General features: G+C 45.3%; 1 protein-coding gene across 1 annotated transcript in view; it reads left to right on the forward strand.

The window, feature by feature from the left end:
• Positions 1-17,988, forward strand: part of LOC142312027 (uncharacterized) — a 71,371-nt gene that overhangs the window by 27,641 nt on the left and 25,742 nt on the right. Inside the window, 5 exon segments of the mRNA XM_075350900.1 lie at positions 4,787-4,938; positions 8,769-8,948; positions 9,031-9,154; positions 9,238-9,335; positions 14,868-14,958. Coding sequence (XP_075207015.1) covers positions 4,787-4,938; positions 8,769-8,948; positions 9,031-9,154; positions 9,238-9,335; positions 14,868-14,958 — 645 coding nt within the window.

The following is a 17,988-nucleotide window of genomic DNA, read 5'->3' on the forward strand; positions in this document are numbered from 1 at the left end:
CCACTTTTGAATTAGGGCACACGGTGTTCTTTTAGTGTGAGTGGAGGGATTGCTTAGGGCTCAAGCCGACGAGGAACAGGGGCGTCAGTAAACTTTAGGACGCCGACCCCTGTATGACAGGAAGGGTGAGGAGTAGAATGTATTGATTCTCACCTTTCTTCTCATCAATTTTTTAACGTGTGTACCTTGTTTGTGGCATATATGTAATAAAATTGTTTTATGGGTAATTTGAGTCTTTCGGTTTTTGGTTTAATATAATTACCTTGATATCGAATTCGGTGTTTGGTAGATATCTTACTAAAGAATACATGAAAACTTATTGTTTTGTGATCACTATTCCCCAAGTAACCCCCAACTTGTATATTTGATATGCGGTCTGGCCTATTGGTTAGTACAAGGTCTAGTAGTGCTCCCCCTCTTGTGGGGTCCTGTACCATTTGTGAAAGGTAATTATCTTTCATTGTTATCAAAAAAATCTATTTCCTTTGCTGAAACTGCAAGTTTCTGTTCCCCAATTTATATCAGGATAGTTAAAGTCCCCCATAATAATTACCTCTCCGAGACTCGCTGCTTTATCAATTTGCTTTATGAGGAGATTCTCTACCTCTTCCATAATATTCGGCGTCTTATAACACACCCCTATCAGTATTTTATTATTCATTCTCCCCCCCCCTTATCTCCACCCATAGGGACTCTACATTCTCAGTACCCTCGCATATGTTGTCACGCAGGATGAGTTTTAAGGATGATTTTACATATAGACACACACCTCCCCCTCGCTTATTTGTACGGTCATTCCTGAATAGGCTATAACCCTGTAAATTAACAGCCCAGTCATAGCTCTCATCCAGCCATGTCTCTGATATCCCCACTATATCATAATTTTCTTCCAACAATATTAATTCTAATTCCTCCACCTTATTTGTGAGGCTTCGGGCATTAGTGTACATGCACGTTACGTATGACTCTGTACCTGTATTCCTGCTTACTGTATTAACTGTCCTAACCCTTCCCCCCCCGTACCACCCCCAATTTCATTACTAGTGCCCTGGTCACTATCTGCACTACATTCCCCTTCTATAAAGTGAATACCCTCGCCCCCCATTCCTAGTTTAAACACTCCTCCAACCTTCTAGCCATTTTCTGCCCCAGCAGAGCTGCACCCTCCCCATTAAGATGCAGCCCATCCCTAGCATAGAATCTGTAGCCAACTGAAAAGTCGGCCTAATTCTCCAGCAACCCAAAACCCTCTTTCCTACACCAATTCCTGAGCCACCTGTTAACCTTCCTGATCTCCCTTTGCCTCTCTGGTGTGGCTCGTGGCACAGGTAGTATTTCTGAAAATACCACCTTTGAGGTCCATGCTTTAAGCTTACAACCTAATTCCCTGAAATCATCTTTAAGGACCTTCCACCTACCTCTAACTTTGTCATTTGTGCCAATGTGTACAATGACCGCTGGGTCCTCCCCAGCCCCTCCCAGTAATCTGTCAACCCGATCAGCGATGTGCCAAACTCGAGCGCCAGGAAGACAACACACTGTTCGGCGATCCCTGTCTTTGTGACAGATTGCCCTATCTGTAACCCTAATAATTGAGTCCCCCACTACCAGTACCTGTCTTGCCTGCCCTGCACTCCTATTCCCCCCCTTACTGGAGCAGACACTCCTCTGGCGTTCAGAGGTCATGCCTTGCTGCAGCAATGCTACCCCTGTAATGACATCCCCTCATCTGCCATGTTTGCAAACCTATTGGGGTGTGTCAGTTCAGGACTAGCCTTCCTAGCACTTTTCCCTTTACCCCCCTTTCTAACTGTCACCCAGCTACCTACCTCACCGTCCTGCCGCTCCCTACTACCATCCTCCCCCACATCTGACCCAGCAAGCTGCTGCTCAGTGAGCAGCAAACTCCTTTCCATATTGCTAATGCATCTCAGAGTTGCCAGCTGCTCATTTAGATCCAGTATCTGGGCTTCCAAATGTGCAACTTGCGCACATCTCGAACAACAGTATGCACCCTCGAACGGATTTTCAAGGACTGCATACATGAGACAAGATGTACACTGGATCGCATTAGCAATAGTGGAGCACATTTTCTAATGGGGATAGCACTAAACAAATGTTAAGTAATTAAACAACTAAATACAAACAATTCTACTCACACTTACTTTTGCTCACACTTTGCTCACTCACGCTCCCAATGAAGAAGACAGGCTAAAATTCAGTAGTCTTCCTTCCGGCTGTAACAGCCAAAACCCGGTTCTCCTTGAGCTCGCGGTGACTCTTCACTTATTCCAGAAGGCACTGGGAATATGCAAATTATCCTCGCAAGACTCCTTCCCTGGCTTATACGCTAATGAATATACTTCATTAGCTTACGTAAAAAAGTTCAATTAGTCTTTCTTGAGAGAGCAACCATATCTTGCTTCGTCTTGGGTGAATGCAGGATCAAAGGAACAGGCATGACATGCTTCTTAGAGGCTGGATGGATGGATGGATCGATCAGCTTCGACGTGTGGATTGACTCTCGGAGCAGGAGTGAGACCACCCCCTCCCACCGTGTGTTTATAGGACAACTGTCCAAACCATATAGGGTATTTCAGCTGAACACAGTTACACATGACGTAATCATTAGAAGCTTCCAGATGGAAGGATATATATATATATATATATATCATGTCAGCATTTACCTAGATTCGATACAGATATTCAATACAGATACCTTTATCTTAATTTAAGTACTGTTATCAATAAGCTATGCCCTTCCAATATAGACAAAACTGTGAAAACATATAATATGTCCTATTATAAAATGTTTGATAACTAGATGTATTAAGTTTAATGTTTTAACACATGCTGGCAATTTTTGGCTGGGAAGGGAAAAAAATAACCATGGACCTTTCCAGCCTGATAATATCAGCTCGCAGCTGTCAATTTAACCTTGGCTGGCTAGTTAATGAAAAATAGTCGGGAAACCAAGTCACTTTTTTGTTTTAATTATTTATTTATTTTTAGCTTAAAGTAGGCTAAACATCATTTAGGCTAGGGACCCACTTTGCGTTTTTACCTGCGTTTCTGCAGCGTTTTGAGAAGCACCTTTTTCATGCCAAATGGCCTGCGTTTTGCGTTTCCATGATATTCAATGGATAAATGTGATTTCCAGACCCCACTTTGCTTTTTAAAACGCTGCGTTTAATTTGCATATTTTGTGGCAAAAACCATGCGTTCAAAGAAGCACCTTGTCAGTTGTTTTTGCCATTTTGGGTGCGTTTTGCTAACATTGGAGTCAACGAGAAATGGCAAAAACCAAGATTCCTACAAATTCCTGCGTTTTACCTGCTTTTTCTGTGCAGAAAACATGCGTTTTGGACTTACAAAACGCATGCTTTTTGCACATTAATTTAATGATTTCATATGTCCCTTTTCACACACACATAATCCGACAATTAAATTAAAGAAAATTTATAATTTATTGCTATTTTTCTAATAAATACTATATTACCGCTATAATTTCATTATATATTTCTATTTTCTTTATAATTTCTGAAATTATTTATTTAATCCTTCTTTTTTTTCTCTTTCTTCATTATTTTTGACTGTTTAAACTTTATTTAGCAGTGTCAAGATTTACAAAATGCATGTGGCAAAAAGCAGGTGGAAACGCATGTAAAAAGCGCTGAAAACACATCAAAAACGCGGCAAATACACATGCGTTTTTGGTCAAATCAATTAAGTCAAAAACCTGTGTTTAGAACTGCAAGTAGGTGAACGCAAAGTGGGTCCCTAGCCTTAGTGCCACATAAAAGGCACTAAAGGATGCAAGTTTATAATATGTAGGGGGATGGGACGTTATATGGCTGCATAATCTCTATCTATCCTATCTATTCTACACACTTAAGGTTGTGTGCACGTGTTTTGTAAAGTGTTCAGAGTGTTTTTTTTTAATGTTTTTGATTGCTAATTTGTTAAAAAAATGTAAAGCATATCCTGTTGGCAGTAAAATCAATGAGACTCCTAAAGTGTCATGCACACAATGTTTATTTCTGACTTGCAGATTTGGTTCAGAAAAAAATCTGCAGCAGCGCAGCTTTTACCGCATTTTTTTATGAGCTTTTTTTATTGCCGATATGTCACAAAACCTAAAGGAAATTTTGATGCTAGCAAAGTCAGTGAGAATCGTGAAGCGCCATACACACAAGTGAGCGGAGGTGCGGGATTCATGCGGAAATGTATTTGCGTGAATAAACATTGACAGTGTGAAAAAAAAAAATAATTAAAAAAAAAAAAAACTGCATGCGGTCCCCTCTATTTTTGAAAACTGGCCAAGGTAAAGTAGACAACTGTGGGCTGCTATTATCAGGCATGGTTATTTGACCCTTCCCAGCCTAAAAAATAGCAGCCTTCAACAGCCCAAAATTGGCGCATCCACAAGATGCGCCAATTATGGTGCTTTGCCCCGGCTTTTCCTGATTGCCCTTGTGCATTTGCAATCGGGGTCATTTTTTTTTGGGGTTGATGTCAGCTGACATCAAATTAGTAATTGAGACGCATCTATACACACCCCCATAACTTATCCGGTAAGTGAGAAGTGAAAAAAAAAAACACAGGAAAAAATAGTTTATTTGAGAAAACTGTTTGTGACAAGCATCGCGTCTTATATAGACCTGATGACGCGTTACGGCCGGCCAATCACATTAATGCCAGTAGCCACATGCCTCTACCTGTGGAGCTGCAGATTTTGTTACATTGCACCTTTATGATGTTACATCGTCATCCTTTTCCCATGCAGGTCCCTACAATATCGGATCCTCTCAGTGGACATATTCTATATATGAAAGAATTTTCCTGATTGATCCTTCAAGGATAGATATGTACCGGGACAAGCTGGCAGAGAGGATATTACACCTCACCCTAGAGATCCTCTTCAGGCTTACTGGAGAGGTGAGAGAGACTACTGACATCACATTATATCTGTCATGGCTCCAGGGTCTGAACCCAGATTACTGGAAGGATGGGTGTCTGGATTCCCAGCTCCACGACTAAGGTTTTCTTACGAGACATTACTATTGCTATTCCTTGCCGTTTGTGTGAATCCCCTCCCAGTGTTCTCCTACTTTGTTTTATGTAGGTTTGGGAGGATTTACACATACTCTGTTATTCTTTTATTTATTTTTTATTCCATTATTCCTGAATGACTATTTGCACGTTCCTAGCCCTATGTCTCTCCTTCTGCCTGAGTGCACTTCATTTGCTGGTAATTGTTATATTTGTGTTACACTTGGTTTATAGCTTAGGGTGCAGTTATGGGGTCAGTTATTGATGAGTGCGGGTGCTATTTCGTGATCAAGTACTAGCTAGGGATGAGCGGACCCGAACTGTAAAAGTCCGGATCCGCGCGGTTTCAAAGGTACTCGGGTTCCAGGCCTGGGATTCCAGGTGTTTGATCTGGATTCGGCACTAGAAAAATAAAAAAAAAAATAAAGTAATAATAAAGAAAAATAAGAATGAAACCAGCGCTTCATACTTACCGAGGCTATCATGGCGGAAAACTTCTTCCAGGTTGCGCATTCACTTCCTGCATCGCGCATTAGGCTAATCGCATATGCACTGCTTTCCCTGCTCACTGGCCGTCCTGGCGTCTCTGATTGGTTGCTGTCAGATGTGCCCCAGGCCTGTGTGACAGCGACTGATGGCAACCAATCACAGGCGCAGTATGCGGGTCACTATCATGGTCTAAAAATAAATAAATAAAAGAATTTGCGTAGGATCCTCCTATATTATGATACCTAGCATAGATAAAGCATATGGCTACAGGCTGCAGCTACCATTCTTGCGCTTATCTTGTCTGTATCAAAATAATAGGAACCATATGCGGCTTTTTTAATTTAATTATTTAAAGAAAAATAATTGAAAAGAACTGCGTTCGGTCCCCCCCAATTTTTATACCCAGCCATGATAAAGCCGTACAGCTGGGGCTGGTATTCTCGGATTGTGGAAGCCTATGGTTATTAGGCCGCCCCCCCCTTCAGCCTAAAAATTGCAACCTGTAGCTACCAGATATTGTCACATTCATTAGATGTGACAATCTCGGCACTTTACCCGGCTCTTCCCGACTGCCCTGATGCAGTGGCAATCAGGGTAATAAGGGGTTAATAACAACTCACAATTGTAATCAAAACTAAAATTAGTTATGGGAAGCGGTCACAAACACCAATAAAATCCTTTTATTTGGAATAAAATAGAAAAAAACCCTCTTTCACCAATTTAATAACCCCCAAAAGCCCCCTGCACGTCCGGCGTAATCCACACAAGGTCCCACGGTGATTCAGCTCTCCTACATATTTGAAGTCACAGCACGCGATCATGGAACATGTCTGCATGCTGTAACTGCAGGCAGAGACTGAGCCACGACCAGTCGTGACATCATTCTGGTAAGTTGCCGTCAAAGCAGAAAGGTTCCCATTGTGCACCTTTGAGTGATGTCACCACTGATAACGGTTAGCCCGTACCCCCCTGCCAGCACTGTCAATGTTAAAGTGTGGGGCTGTGTCCCGCTCCCTGCCAGCCTTTTAAGAGACAACTTACCTTTAGGAAAAACTTCACAATCTGCCAAAAACATTCTGGGAATCTTATTAGGGTGGCTAAACGGAGCTGCACTAAGATTTCTAGCCACCTATTCAAAAGTTCAGTTTCTTAGAGACAGGGCACCTTTAGCAAAAACCCCACCATGTCCCGCTCCCTGCCAGCCAATTTACAGTGACAGCGCCTGCCGGGGAGTGCGGGGCAGCCCTCACCCCCCTGCCGGCACTGTCACTGTTAAAGTGCTGGCGGGACACAACTCTGCCAGTGTCAGTGTTAAAGGGCTGGTGGGGTGCAGGGTAAGGCCCCACACTTTAAGCCAGAGTGCTTCAGGTCACCAAGATGTCATACTGTGAGAACCCCGGTATGACCTCTGGTGAACTGAGTGACGTCACTGCTGTCAGCCGGGTCCTTCTTGTCAGTGTTTCCCGGAGCTTGGAGAGATTGGACATTTTTCAGTCTCTCTAGGCTGGGATGTAGCAGAGCCAGGACCATCGTGAGACCTTGTATGGATTACATCGGACCTGCAGGGGTGTTTTTGGCGGTTAATAAAATGGTGAAAGAGGGTGTGTTTTTGCATTTTTTTCCAAATAAAGGATTTTCCTTGGGGTTTGTGTATTTCTTTTTACTTATAGTATTAGTGATAGGTGGGGGGGTCTCAGTGAACCCTTTCCATCACTAATTTTGGGCTTGATGACAGTTGTGCACTATTATTAACCGCTCATTGCCCCGATTGCCACCACATCAGGGCATTTGGGAAGAGCTGGGTAAAGGGCCGAGCGTGTCCCATCTCATGGATACGACAATCTCAGGCAGCGACAGGTTGCTCTTTTTAGGCTGGGGGGAGCGGTCTAATAACCGTAGGCCTTCCCAGTCTGAGAATAGCAGCCCCAGCTGTCAGGCTTTATCATGGCTAAGTATCGAAATTGAAGGCACCGCACGCCAGTGTTTTTTTAGATATTTATTTAAATAGTTTAAAAAAAAAAAAAAAAAAAAAGCATGTGGTTTTTTATTTTGATACACGGCCTAGATAATCGCAAGGCTGGGCGCTGCAGACTGTAGGCGTGGGCTTTGTCTGTGTAGGATATCATAATACTGGGGGACCTTATTGCAGTTTTTTAATTTTTTTTTTTACTGTACATTGTAGACCCGCAAACCGGGCCTGTGATTGAAAGCGTCAGACACACTGCCACTCAGCGTGGGAGCGCGTCTCACTGCAACCAATCACAGGCGCCAGTGGGCGGGGGAAGCAGTGCATATTCAATGAAGGCTAATGCGCTGTATCGGAAGTGAATGCGTGACCTGGAAGGAGTATTCAGCTATGACGGAGCCTCGGTGAGCACACCGTGTGCTCTCCTGTCCCTTCCAGCACAATTTGTAATTGCCGGATTCTGGTCCCTATAGACTTATATTGGGACCAGATTCCGGACCGGAACTGGATTTTTAAAAAAATTGAGCAGGGATCATCTGGTCCTGGTTATCTGCGAGTCCGCTCCGCTCATCTCTAGTACTAGCCTGTTTTGGGACCTGTGGATTTCTAGTTTCACATCTCCCCTAGTTTATCGTTCCCGGTGAGAGTGTTAGGCTGCTTTCACACATCCGGTTTGAGCCGTGCGGCTCAATCCGGCTGTGAAGCCTATGCAACGGATGCGGTGAAAACACCGCATCCTTTGCATAAGTTTTTTACATGCGGCCGGTCCGTTTTTTGCCGGTTGCGGCATGCTACTGAGCATGCGCAGTGGCAAAAACCGCATGCAGCGGCCGGATGCGGTTTTTGCCGCATTCGGCATCCATAGGGATGCATTGGAAAAAGCGCCGCATTGGCCGGATGCGGCGCGATGCGTTTTTTTTTGCCGGAGCAAAAAACGTGCCAGGGAACGTTCCATCCGGCCGCCGCATCGGCTAAATCTGCCGCATGTGGCAAAAAACGGACGTAACGCGAGCCCATGCAGCACTAATTAAAGTCTATGCAGGAAAAACGCAACCGGCAGCAAAAAAAAAAAACGGTTCCGTTTTTCCTGCAAGGTGCCGGATTGTGCCGCATTGCAGAAACCGGAGGTGTGAAAGCAGCATTAGGATTTAGTTGCAACAACATCATTCTTATCTATGAGAACAACCAATGGACAGAAATGGAGAGGTGAGAACTCTGGAAAAGTCTGTGGTGAGATTTATTAATGTGTCTCCATATCCAGGATTACACATTTGTGAAGAAGACCTCTAGTGAGCCCTGTCAGGACCCTGTGTCTGAGGGATGGAGAAGACCCCTGAGCCCAATCATGGAGCCTCCACGTCACCCCCTGATACATGAGGACATCAATGACCAGAAGATCCTAGAACTCACCTACAAGATGATTGAGCTGCTGACTGGAGAGGTGACACTGCTGGGAATGCTGGGGCATTATACAGTAACGCTATGAAGGGATCTAGGGATGATGGTATCATTGTATGTGTCAGGTTCCTATAAGGTGTCAAGATGTCACCGTCTATTTCTCCATGGAGGAGTGGGAGTATTTAGAAGGACCCAAAAATCTGTACAAGGACATCATGCTGAAGGTTCCCCAGCCCCTCACATCACCAGGTAATAGACAGGACTAAATACACACGGCTTATGATTATCTGTATCTGGAGAATTAATTCAGTCCCTGTATGTGTTTCCTCCAGTTCTATCCAGTGAGAGGACAACACCAGAGAGATGTCCCCGTCCTCTTCTTCCACAGGACTGTAAACAAGAAAATCCCGATGTTCCTCAGGATGATCAGGTAGATGGAGAGCTGGTGTAATGAAATCTCCCTATGATCTGTAGACGGCTGTGAAGGTCTTGCGCTCAGTCTTGTTTTAGCCATCAGTATTATACTCTGGCTAATTAATTAAAGATACTTTGGCTCTGTACCGCCCCGTTGGCCTCTGATGTCACGGCGGTGGCTTCGAGCAGTTATGTGGGAAGAAAGAAAAATAAAATAAATGAGTTTGTGACGCCATTTGGGATGTTCGGCTGTGGTATGGCCGGGCACTGCTGGTAGGCCCTAGGAGTTAGGTGGTGATGCGCAGTGCCAGACTGTTGTCCTCTTGTCCCCCCCCCCCCCCCCCCGCAAACTAGGGCTGGCTCTGGGGGGATGTGTTGAGGTAGGGAATAAATCAGTCAGACAGGTCAGTGAGGTTTTACTTTTTACTGGAGCTCAGCAGATTGTTAACACAGCATCCTATGATGGTGGTCCTTCCTGCACTGATGCGAGTTTGGCTTCTTTGCTGTATGGTTGTGGTGTATTAGTCCTCTGCTGCTGTTTCCCTATCTGAGAATAGGTATCTTGGTATCCTTACATTTCCAAGACAGGAATAAATTAGATTTGTAATCTCTTCTGGCAAGCAGGTGACTGGGTTCCTGAAGGAAGACTCGCTAGTTGTTCTAGACGTTTCCAGAGTAACAAGTGCCACTGTGCTCTCAGGCAAATGTCACTACCCCTTATAAAAAAAGGCTGCAGTCTCTCAGTTTTGTCACCGACCTTGAAGGCACCGATGACCTAGGAACTGATACCCTGACAAATGTAGCTGACCCCTCCAGAGGTTTCGAGAAAATCACCTCCGGACAGGACCTCTCCTCAGTACACTTTCCCTCACACAATTGTAACGAGGCGAGCAGCTCTGACTGTTTTGTGATTAAAATGGACATGGAGACTGACATTACACAGGATGGTGCTGCCACCTTGAGGACAAGTGCTGAAACTGCTCGAGAGGTGGACGCTGTAAAATCTGATCCCCTCCCTCAGGCAATTGTTGTACAGGAAGTAAAAGTGAGGGAAAAGGACACTGAGCTATTGGAGCTGGACCTGAGCAGACCTGCCTTGGACTGCCCTCATCGCTGAAGTGTGAGGGATTGCCAGAACTGCTGCAGGCGGGATACTGGACTCAAGGGATCTTCGGACTGTCTCCTTCCTCCGTACCAAGAGACTGTAAGCTAGTCCTCTGTTGGGAGGGCTGAAGAGCTTCCCACTTCTCTCCCTTGGATTCGCCGCCGTTTACCCGGAGTCCAGGCCTGCTACGTGGGAGCCCTCCCTCCTTGTGTTTTGGACTGGTAATATAACCTATAGGGCAAGTCAGGGACAGAATTCTTGTTTATCATTGCTGTTTTTTTTGTGTTCTGCGCCGCACGTCTGAGTTAAAGACACGGATAGCAAACCATGGTTATGTGTGCTGCTAAGCCAGCTGCGTGTGCCATTGAGATGTTTACCAGTAAAGAAAAGTACCCTTGCATAAAATCCGAGCGTGGGGATTTTGTTGGCGCAGATTATGGGAACTCAGCCGCGGCCTTACCCGAGGTCACTTCACAATCACTAACTACCACTCACTGAAATTTACCTCAGAACTAAGCTCCTTCTCTTTCTCCTTTTTAGGGGTCACTTTCAAGAGTTAGGGTACCTTCACACTTAGCGATGCAGCAGCGATCCGACCAGCGATCTGACCTGGTCAGGATCGCTGCTGCATCGCTACATGGTCGCTGGTGAGCTGTCAAACAGGCAGATCTCACCAGCGACCAGTGACCAGCCCCCAGCCAGCAGCGACGTGCAAGCGACGTTGCGCTTGCACGGAGCCGCCGTCTGGAAGCTGCGGAGACTGGTAACTAAGGTAAACATCGGGTATGGTTACCCGATGTTTACATTAGTTACCAGTGTGAGCAGGGAGCCGCGCACACTAAGCGCTGGCTCCTTGCTCTCCTAGCTGCTGTACACATCGGGTTAATTAACCCGATGTGTACAGCAGCTACATGTGCAGAGAGCCGGAGCCGGCAGCACAGGCAGCGTGAGAGCTGCGGAGGCTGGTAACTAAGGTAAATATCGGGTAACCACCTTGGTTACCCGATGTTTATCTTGGATACAGCTTACCTCAGCTGTCAGACGCCGGCTCCTGCTCCCTGCTCGCTTCATTTGTCGCTCTCTTGCTGTCACACACAGCGATCTGTGTGTCACAGCAGGAGAGCGGCTTTGAAGAAAACGAACCAGGGCTGTGTGTAACGAGCAGCGATCTCGCAGCAGGGGCCAGATCGCTGCTCAGTGTCACACACAGCGAGATCGCTAATGAGGTCACTGCTGCGTCACAAAAAGCGTGACTCAGCAGCGATCTCGGCAGCGAGCTCGCTGTGTGTGAAGCACCCCTTAGTTTTCTTTCAATTGACAGCCTTAGTAAGGGATTGTATGAAAATGTGTGTTTTGTGAGCAGCAGAGATTAACTAATTCTCATTAAGGGTTTACAATACATGTTAAACAGATGGCAATACACATGTTGTTGTATGATATTATTTGTGGCAACTAGGCACAGTACGTCACAACACTCACATGTGAAACCTATTACACACATGATCGTGTAGTGCAGCGTATAATGAAGGGATCAGAATATGAAAGCTGTAGATGAACATTTTGAATGACTTTGAATACGGTCAATGGTGCTAGATTAGCCAGGACCGGTATTGCAAAAACTGACAGTTTCCCTGGATTTGTACATGAACTGATGTCAAGAGTATAATGAATGGTAAGATCATGGAAAAATCCCCAGTGATATTGGATCCTGTGGATGTAAACATCTCATCATTTAGGTATCTGCAGCTGAATACAATGATGATGATCATCTAATGTATTAGAATGTAGTCATCGTTCCTTAGCACAGATGGGTTATAGCAGAAGACAATCAGTTCTGTTGTCATCCTAGTCTAAGGGAAACAGCAATTTAAACTTTATTGAGCTAAAGAGTGAATAAATTGTATCACTGAGCAGTGAGAAACATTGGTCGATTCCAGGTTGCTGCTGTATCCTGATAATAGGTCAGAATTGGGCAAAAGCAGCATGAATCCATGTATCCTTCATGTCAGGTGTCTGGTGGTCGTGTAAAGGGCCATTTATGCGCTACGACATCGCTAACGATATATCGTCGGGGTCACGGTGTTTGTGACGCACATCCAGCGTCGTTAGCGACATCGCATAGTGTGACAGGCTGGAGCGACCTTAAACGATCGCAAAAGAGCAAAAATCGTTTGTCTGACAGAGGTCGTTTATTTATGAAAAATCGTTGTCTGGTTAGTAGCGATGTTGTTCCTCGTTCTTGCGGCATCACACATCGCTATGTGTGACCCCGCAGGAGCGACGAACATCTCCTTACCTCCGTCCACCGGCAATGAGGAAGGAAGGAGGTGGGCGTCATGTTCCAGCCGCTCATCTCCGCCCCTCCTCTGCTATTGGACGGCTGCCATGTGACGTCGCTGTGACGCCGCACAATCCGCCCCCTTAGAAAGGAGGCAGTTCGCCGGCAACAGCAACGTCGCAGGAAAGGTAAGTCCGGTTGTAAGCGATGTTGTGCGCCACAGGCAGCAATTTGCCCGTAACACACAACCGACGGGGGCCGGTACGCTCGCTAGCGATATCGGTACCGATATCGCAGCGTGGAAAGTACTCTTTAGAGTGCAGGGAATGTTTTCTGGGCTCATCCTTGGTCGTCGGATACCTGTTGATTGATGTTTGGACACTAGAACTTACCTAAGCATTGTGACAGACCAAGTTCATCCCTTCATAGCAGCTGATTACCCTTTGGTAGGAGGACCATGACCCATGCTATAAGAGTTATGTAATGTCTGTAACTCTCTTGCCCAGCTCCAGGGCTGACCCTCTGTAACTCTCCCCTGCCCAGCTGTAGGGCTGATCCTCTAAGGCTACTTTCACACATCCGGTTTTTGCTCTGCGGCACAATACGGCACTCTGCAGAAAAACCGCAACCGTTTTTTTTGCCATCGGTTGCGGTTTTTTTTGCATAGACTTACATTAGTGCCGTATTGTGCCGCATGGGCTTGCGTTCGGTCCGGTTTTTGCCGCATGCGGCAGATTTAGCCGATGCCGCGGCCGGATGGAACGTTGCCTGCAACGTTTTCTGCTCCGGCAAAAAACCCGCATCGCGCCGCATCCGGCCGCTGCGGCGCATTTTTCAATGCATGCCTATGGACGCCGGATGCGGCGTGATGCGGGAAAAACCGCATCCGGCCGCTGCATGCGGTTTCTTCCACTGCGCATGCTCAGTAGCGTGCCGCAACCGGAAAAAAACGGACGGGCCGCATGTAAAAACTTATGCAAAGGATGCAGTGTTTTCGCCGCATCCGTTGCATAGGTTTCACAGCCGGATTGAGCCGCACTGCTCAAACCGGATGTGTGAAAGTAGCCTAACTCTCCCCTGACCAGCTGTCTTTTCTCCCTTAAGTGTCACATTACAGTGATTTACAGTGACCCATAGCTCTTACCATGTAATGACAGTACTTTTCATCAGGGTCCTGTAATAACAGTTTATCCTGCAGCTCCACAAGTGAAGCTTTACGTCACACAGCAATTCTCTCCAGTGGGTGCCAGGATCTTCCTCTTCTTTATATCAGGAACATGACATTACTTTTTTTTGCCTTCTCGGCCTTCACAGTCCTCAGATCTTAGGCCCTATGCGCACTAGAAAAAGGATTTTTCTCAAGAAATTTCTTGAGTGAAAGATTAGGGCACCTGCGTTCAAAAAACGCCCCAAAAATGCATGCGTTTTTTCCAAAGGTTGGTCCCTGCGTTATTTTACCATGATCTATGACAAAAAACGCAAGTACCTGCAGAAAAGTGACATGCACATTCTTTTTCTCAAGAAATTCTGCAGAAAGAATTCTCAAGAAAAAAACGTTGTGTGCGCACAGCTATTTTTTTTAATAGGTTTTGCTTTCTACAGAAAGGTTACAACCATTTTCTCAAGAAATTTCTGCAGCAAAATCGTGGGTAAAATCGCAGTGTGCGCACAGGGCCTTAGTCCTATAGAGCATCTCTGGGACGAGGTAGAATGGGATGTTCAGTGACTGTCAGCTCCTCAGTGTAATTTTCGGTAAATGTAAGAAGCTGTCATGTCCCCATGGGCCTGTAATCCTGCAGAACTATTTCATCACCTGGAATCTTTGATGTGATAAATTGCTGAACTCCTAAATGCCAAAGTAAATCCAACGCTACTAGATGGGAGTCTGTAATAATGTGGCCATTCAGTGTATGGTTTATACTTGGTGGAGATGACAGGATAAAGCTGATCATAGACATTAGATGTTGTCTGGATCTTCTCACAATTTTCTGGTTATGGAGACTGCTGGTTACAATTAGGAGGTGACAGGTTGGATTATACAGGAGACCTGCAGCTCTGTGATATCTACTGCTGTCAGTTTTGTTCATTTATGAACTTTTCTGTTCTTCTGAATCATTTCACGCGACTTCTCCATCTGTCTGTGACTTTTACAATATTTGTTTCAGGGTGAAGATCTGACCCATATTATTACTACAGAGACATATGTGAGGGGTGATGAGCGGTGTAAAGAGGAGATTCCTACAGATAACCGCACAGGTGAGTAGTGACCGCTAAATGCAGAGAAGTCACAGATTTTACTCCATCACTTGCTTCTATAATAACCTTATATGATTTATCAGAGTGTGTTCACATGGAATTTTTGATGTGGATTTTATGCTTAAAAATGTAGGTGCTACTTCATTAAGGGCTGCTTCTCACTTGCGAGTTTCTCGCAGTAGAGCAATGCGAGAAAAACTCGCATTGGAATCGGACACATGTTAGTGAATGATTCAGCTCGCATTTGCGATTTTTTTTCTCAGTCCAAATCGGACTGAGGAAAAAATCGCAGCATGCTGCTTTTTTGCGAGTTTCTACTGCGAGTCTCTCCAATGCAAGTCTATGGGAGCGTGTAAATAATCGGATGTCACGGGACGGCACTCACACCATCTTAGTGACATGCGTGGCAACTGAAGACAGCCGCGCGATCAGCTGAGGTTACCCACGGCCACCGCAGTGACAGCGGGTAACCTCAGTGACAGCTCAGCTGATCGCGCTACTCACCTCAGTTGCTGCGTGGAGGTGACAGGAGCGGCGGTGTCTTCTGCAGCTCCGGTCACCTCCATGCAGCAGAGCTGGAAGCGACGCTGGACCATCCTGGATTACTCCGGACATGGAGGGCTTTTTGGGGCTTATTAAATTGGTGAACCAGGGAATTTGTTACGGTTTTTTATTTCTAATAAATGATTTTTTCACTGTGTGAGTTTATTTACTGTAATTTACAGATTAATCATGGAAGGTATCTCGGGGAGACGCCTGACATGATTAATCTAGGATTTAGTGGTAGCTATGGGCTTCCATTAACTCCTTATTACCCCGATTTGCCAACGCACCAGGGCAAATCGGGAAGAGCCGGGTACAGTCCCAGAACTGTCGCATCTATTGTATGCGGCAATTCTGGGCGGCTGCTGACTGTTATTGTTAGGCTGTTGAGCTCCCCATCCAGAGAATACCAGCCTTCAGCCGTATGGCTTTATCTGGCTGGTATTAAAATTGGGGGGACCGCACGCCGTTTTTTTTTTAATTATTTAATTATTTATTACACTAAACAGTATAGACACGCCCACCGGCTGCTGTGATTGGGTGCAGTGAGACACCTGTCATTCAGCGTGGGGGCGTGTCTGACTGCAACCAATCATAGGCGCCGGTGGGTGGGGAAAGCAGGGAATACGAGATTGTTTAATGGGCGGCCGGCTTTTTCAAAATAGTAAAAGCCGCTAGAGCAGTGTGAACGCCGTGCAGCGCCGCGCTGGTGATCGGGGATCGGTGAGTATAGAGAGGAGGGGAAAATGACCGACAGACTGTGAGGGGGGGACAGAGATAGTGACGGACCGACAGAGAGAGGGCTGCTAACTTCAGTCACTCAGGGGATTAGCGGTCACCGGTGAGTCCTTCACAGGTGACCGCTAATCAGGATGCGGCACAGACAGACCGGCAGCATGACAATGAAGTCGGGTGAAGTTCACCCGAGTTCATTCTGATCGTGCGGCTCTGTCTGTGTCTGCTGTCATCTGCAATTCAGCTCTGCTACATGGCTGTCTGTGTCTCCTGTCAGCGGCCATGTAGCAGAGCTGAATTGCAGATGACATAGTAAAATATACGCATTACACACGCATTACACACGCTAGTAAAATCATTAATTTATTCAGAAAAAGCATCGCACTTGCGTTGCACTCGGACCTAACGTGAGCTAAAATCAGCCGAGTTTTTTTCAGCCCAGTCGGACCGATTTTACTCGCATAGATGTGTTTCCAGCCTAAGAATTGCACTGTGGTCTCCAGTCTTAATGAAGGGGTGTGGTGAGGTAAAATGAGCCGAATTCACTAACCCTTAAACGATCGCGGGCAGTAATATTACGTCCTAGCGGTCATAGTGTTACTGTCCGTGGTCTGCTGCCGGCAGCATGCAGCGATCGGTGCACATCTCAGCTTATTTTTATTGCTGAGATGTGTGCCTGCTAGGCACAAGTAGAATCGTTATCTGCCCATGCCGTTTAACCCCTTAAATGGCGCTGTCAATATCTGACAGCGCCATTAGAAGGGCATCGGCGGTAAACATTACTTACCGGCCGATACTGGAATTTATGTGACGTGATCATGTGAATTCTGGTGGTTGTCATGGTAGCACAGGGTCATGTGATGATTCCTGTAGCTCACATGAATCACTTTCAGTTTCACCCGGCCGAGAGCTGGGTGAGACATGAAATAAGAATATCTGCTCTTCACAGCTGTGTAGCTTTGAACAGCAGATATGGCAGAGCGATCAGATTGCTGATCCATAAAGTACCCTATGGGGACTAGTAAAATAAAAATGTTTAAAAAAAAAATAAAAAACTTAAAAGTTCAAATCACCCCATTGAAAAAAAAAAGGGTTAAAAAAATAAAAAGTATACACATATTTGGTATCGCTGCGTTCAGAAATGCCCGATCTATCAAGATATAAAATCAAATAATCTGATTAATAAACGGCGTAGCAGCCAAAAAAATTCCAAACGCCACAAGTTTTGCACAAAATGCAATAACAGGCCATCAAAACGTAGCATCTGCGCTAAAGTGGTATAATTAAAAACATCAGCTTGAGACGCAAAAAATAAGCAGTCATTGAACCATAGAACCCGAAAAATTAGAACGCTACAGGTCATGGAATATGGCGTAAAACGTGCGCCACTTTTTTTGGACAAACTTCTGATTTTTTTTTTAACCCCTTAGATAAAAGTATACCTATACGTTTGGTGTCTACGAACTTGCACCGACCTCAGGCATCACACCAACACATCAGTTTTACCATATAGCGAACACAGTCAATAAAATATCTCAAAAACAATAGTCCTATCGCACTTCTTTTGCAATTTTTCTGCATTTGGAATTGTTTTTCCATTTTTCCAGTACACTATATGGTAAAACTCATGGTTTCATTTAAAAGTACAGCTCGTTCCACAAAAAAAATGAGCCCTCACATGACCATATTGACTGAAAAATAAAGAAGTTACGTGTCTCGGAAGAAGAATGGCGAAAAATCGGCCGGTTAAAA

Source organism: Anomaloglossus baeobatrachus, chromosome 5 (assembly GCF_048569485.1).
Source record: "Anomaloglossus baeobatrachus isolate aAnoBae1 chromosome 5, aAnoBae1.hap1, whole genome shotgun sequence".
Taxonomy (NCBI): domain Eukaryota; kingdom Metazoa; phylum Chordata; class Amphibia; order Anura; family Aromobatidae; genus Anomaloglossus; species Anomaloglossus baeobatrachus.